We start from the raw sequence: 3,954 nt of genomic DNA, 5'->3' as shown, positions 1-3,954 counted from the left end.
TGAGCCAAGGGTGTTCATACTTTAGGACAAGTAAAAATATAAACCTTGCTAGTCAGATTATAAATATTGAACTCAAAATAGTCATACCTCAATTATTAATTTCTACATAGTGCTCCAAGTTGCTCATACTCTTAACCTGTTCAATATCAAATCAACCAACTATCCAAAATGAAAATTCTTAAAACGGAAACTTACAAAATATCAATGGATAAACTAAGGAAGATGAAGTAGGACAAATATATTGACGGATAGTTTCATACACACCAAAATATGTAAAGTGGTAACTACAATTGCACTCGACGACACTTCATATCTCTTGAAATGTTTTCATAATACACTCATTAGAAACATCTTTAAATACTTTTTTCTCTACATAAGGTACTATGCAACCATCTAAGAATTCATCATCCATTCGATTTCGCAAGTCATTCTTGATAATCTTCATTGCCGAAAAAGCTCTTTCAACTGTATCAGTGGCAATAGGTAGAAGCAAAGCAAACTTCACTAAAAGAAATACGAGAGAATATGTTAAATGTTTCTTTGTCTCAGCCAGCTTTCTTGAAAGTTCTCCAAGTCCACCCAAATTGGAGAACTTTTCATCAATATCACGAACATCAATAATGTAATTAACAAGTTGATTTTCAAGAGCTCTCATGTTGGACCCATCAAAATCATCAGGATATTATTCAGTCATTCTCATTATCTTCTTTATGTCAAAACTAGAAAATGAATCAGTTGGATTCAAGCAAGATACTCCATTAAGTAATCACTTGTCACCTCATTGAAACGATCATTAAGTTCTTGTAGTTGCCAATCAATGATTTTATAAATCACATCCCCACAATAATGATGCAAAGTAGTACAAATAACTACTTTACGTCGTGATCTCCCAAAATTAGCATATGGATCATCAAAATTGGGTAATGAAATGTCATGCTTGATACAAAATGTGTCTACCTTTTCTTTAAATAAATCCCATCCAATATTTTTTTTTAAGAGAGGATCCCATTCATTATTTCTTAAAGCTTGCAACCTTCTCTTTGCTACCTTTACAAGAATCATGGCATTTGCAATGTCTTGCGCTTTTTTCTGTAATGAAACATTAAGATCATTTGTGATTCCTAAAACATCTGTCATCAAATGCAACAAGAAAATAGTCTCAAATGTTTGATAACTTCTAAGAAATTTCGATGCGCTTGCTCTTTCTTCCAAAGTACTTGCATTTTCAACAAGAGTATCAAGTACATCAACAATAGAGTCAAAGCTACTAATAAAGTTTTCAAATGACTTGTAGTGAGATCCCCAACGAGTATCACAGGTTTTAACAAGACCAAGTTCTTGATTCAACCCTCTACCCATTTCTAGTTCATCCAATGCCATTTGAAGATGCTTTTTTTGAGATTCTCAAAAATTATCCACACGTTTAAAAGAAGCTCCAAACACATTCAAAATATTTGCAATTAATAATACAAGTTCACCTACTTGAACACACTTTTTAGAAACCGCAACAAGAGTCAATTGAGGTTGATGAGCAAAACAATGAACAGAATGAGACGATCTACTTTCTTGTCTAATCAACGTTTTAAGACCACCTAGATCACCTTGAATATTGCTTGCCCCATCGTAACATTGCCCATGTACATTAGATGAAGTCAAAGAATGGTGAGCAAGTACATCTACAATTGCTTTCTTTAGAGATAAAGCACTAGTATCTTTAATATGAACAAGTCCAATAAATGCCTCCATCACAAACTCCATTTTGTCAACATATCTTAGACAAATAGTCAATTGCTCTTCGCGTGACACGTCTCTAGATTCATCAACCAATAAAGCAAAGTAGTCACTATTTATATCCTCTATTATAGCCTTAACTGTTTCAATCTTACACGCAGACACAATATCTTTTTGGATGTCATGAGAAGTCATTTTATTATTTTTTGGAGCTTTTTCTAACACAAAAAGTTTAATTGCATCACATCTAGCAGCTAACCAAGAAATAACTACAAGAAAATTACCCTTGTTCAATGACGATTCACTCTCGTCATGACCACGAAATACAAAACCTTGATTCAAGAGAAGTCTTACCACATCGATTGAAGCGTTTAACCAAACCCGATATTCATACTTACTTTTATCATCCAACTTGTAAAATGCGGCTTGAATGGATTGTTGTTCTCGCATGAGATCTTCACACTTTCTTTTGGATTGATTATGAACGATATTCGGTGGACCAATATGTGTAGCAAAGCTATCCTTTCTATGTCAATTTGTAAATCCCTTAGTCGAAAATACATTACCATCACCTTGATTAATGTTTTCTCATTGACACAAATAACAAGGTAAACAATAAGCAGCATCCGCACTAATATTGTATTCCAACCAATCACGATATTCATCAAATCATGTATAGACAAAATGAAGGGTGTTCCAAAAAAATCAGTTTGAGGAAACTGATGATTTTGAGGTTGACAAGGACCTTTAATGATGTATGCCCTCCTTATCTCATCACGAAGGTTTGGATGATAATTCAAAATTGGAGTTCTTTCAACCGGATCAACCTTTAAATTATTTACTTCAAATTCTTGTCTTTGGGAAGAGTGAGATGATATTTCTATTTGGTTGACATTTCATCTCGACGTAGTTGATTTTGATTTTGAGGCACCAAACTTGTTTTGGGTACTCTAAAAAAATATTTTTCCAAACTCATTGAACTCCAAACTGAAATAGTAGTCAAGTTCAAGTATACCAAACTTATTAAAAATCATCCACAATACACTAAATAGTTGATCGATACTTAAATAAATAAAGTAGCTTTTAACATAAAAATTAAGATATTCAAGTCTTTCAACACATGATTAGAAAAGACTAAACTAAAGGAAAAACAAAATTAAGAAATACCTTTTCACACTTCAATGGCGGTTGAGGAAGAAATGTACAATGATTAAAGATTTCAATTTCTTAAAACTTGCAAATATGTATGAAAGTTGAGAAGAGAGAAAGGTAAAGAGTAATAAAGGGTTTTTGGGAGAAGAAGAAGTCAAAAAAACTAAAACGAAAAGACAACTATGAATCTATTCTTTTTTTAAATTAAGAAAAGTCAAAAGTAGACCTTTTGTTTCTCTTAACTTAAAAAAGGTAACTTTTATACTTTTTCTTAAGAGAAAAACGGAACAAATATTAAATAAACGAAATGTTCACGCCTGGGTTCTGAGATTTGCCTTTTCTAAGAGAACAAACAGAATAATGAAAAAGATTAAAGAAAACGCCAACACATGGGCTCGAACCTAAAACGCTGAGGCAACTTTGTACAGCCTTAACCACTAGGCTATCAACCTTTATTGTGTCAAGGATGTTCCACAATTAGTATATATCCAAAAAGACTCGATATTTAGTATATATACCCGTAAAAAAATTCCGACGAAGGTTGTTCATCTGACCACCCTCGCCATATCATAGCTTCGCCCCTGATCACATTTCACATGGACAAAACATTTCACTTTGACAAAAAATTAAATAAATTATTAGTATTAGTTAAAATTAAAGATTAAAATTATTATCCCAAAAAAATAATATTTTTTTTAGGGATAAGGGTCTGAAAAATACCTCAAATTTGGTCGGCTTTGCTGTTGCGATACTAAATTTTCATGAGGACTTATTACCTCCCTAGACTATTTAATTCCGTATTTTTTATCCCCTAAACTATTTAATAGTGTATTTGAAAGGTATATATGTGCCCACGTGGACACATTACTATTTATAATTTTGCATTATTTTTTATGTCCACGTGGGCAAATATATATGTTTAAAATACGGTATTAAATAGTCTAGGGAGGTAATAGGTCCTCATGAAAGTTTAGTATCGCAACAACAAATTCTACCAAAGTTGGGATATTTTTCAGACCCTTATCTCTTTTTTTTATAAAATAAAAAAGTAAAATATTTTTCTTACCCCAC

General features: G+C 32.3%; 2 protein-coding genes across 2 annotated transcripts; both read right to left on the bottom strand.

The window, feature by feature from the left end:
* Positions 1–741: 741 nt before the first annotated feature.
* On the bottom strand, positions 742–1,380 carry LOC125850218 (uncharacterized). The gene has a single exon (XM_049530086.1). The coding sequence runs from the start codon at positions 1,378–1,380 to the stop codon at positions 742–744; it is 639 nt and encodes a 212-aa protein (XP_049386043.1).
* Positions 1,381–1,404: 24 nt separating this feature from the next.
* On the bottom strand, positions 1,405–2,181 carry LOC125850217 (uncharacterized). The gene has a single exon (XM_049530085.1). The coding sequence runs from the start codon at positions 2,179–2,181 to the stop codon at positions 1,405–1,407; it is 777 nt and encodes a 258-aa protein (XP_049386042.1).
* Between the last annotated feature and the right edge of the window lie 1,773 nt (positions 2,182–3,954).

Source organism: Solanum stenotomum, unplaced genomic scaffold (assembly GCF_019186545.1).
Source record: "Solanum stenotomum isolate F172 unplaced genomic scaffold, ASM1918654v1 scaffold15228, whole genome shotgun sequence".
Classification (NCBI taxonomy): Eukaryota; Viridiplantae; Streptophyta; class Magnoliopsida; order Solanales; family Solanaceae; genus Solanum; species Solanum stenotomum.
The sequence above is the reverse complement of the archived record's forward strand: the minus strand, read 5'-3'. Positions and strand labels throughout refer to the sequence as shown.

Excerpts from the sequence above, each read along its gene's own strand:
- LOC125850218 (XM_049530086.1), bottom strand. The coding sequence starts at position 1,380 with ATGGCATTGGATGAACTAGAAATGGGTAGAGGGTTGAATCAAGAACTT.
- LOC125850217 (XM_049530085.1), bottom strand. The coding sequence starts at position 2,181 with ATGCGAGAACAACAATCCATTCAAGCCGCATTTTACAAGTTGGATGAT.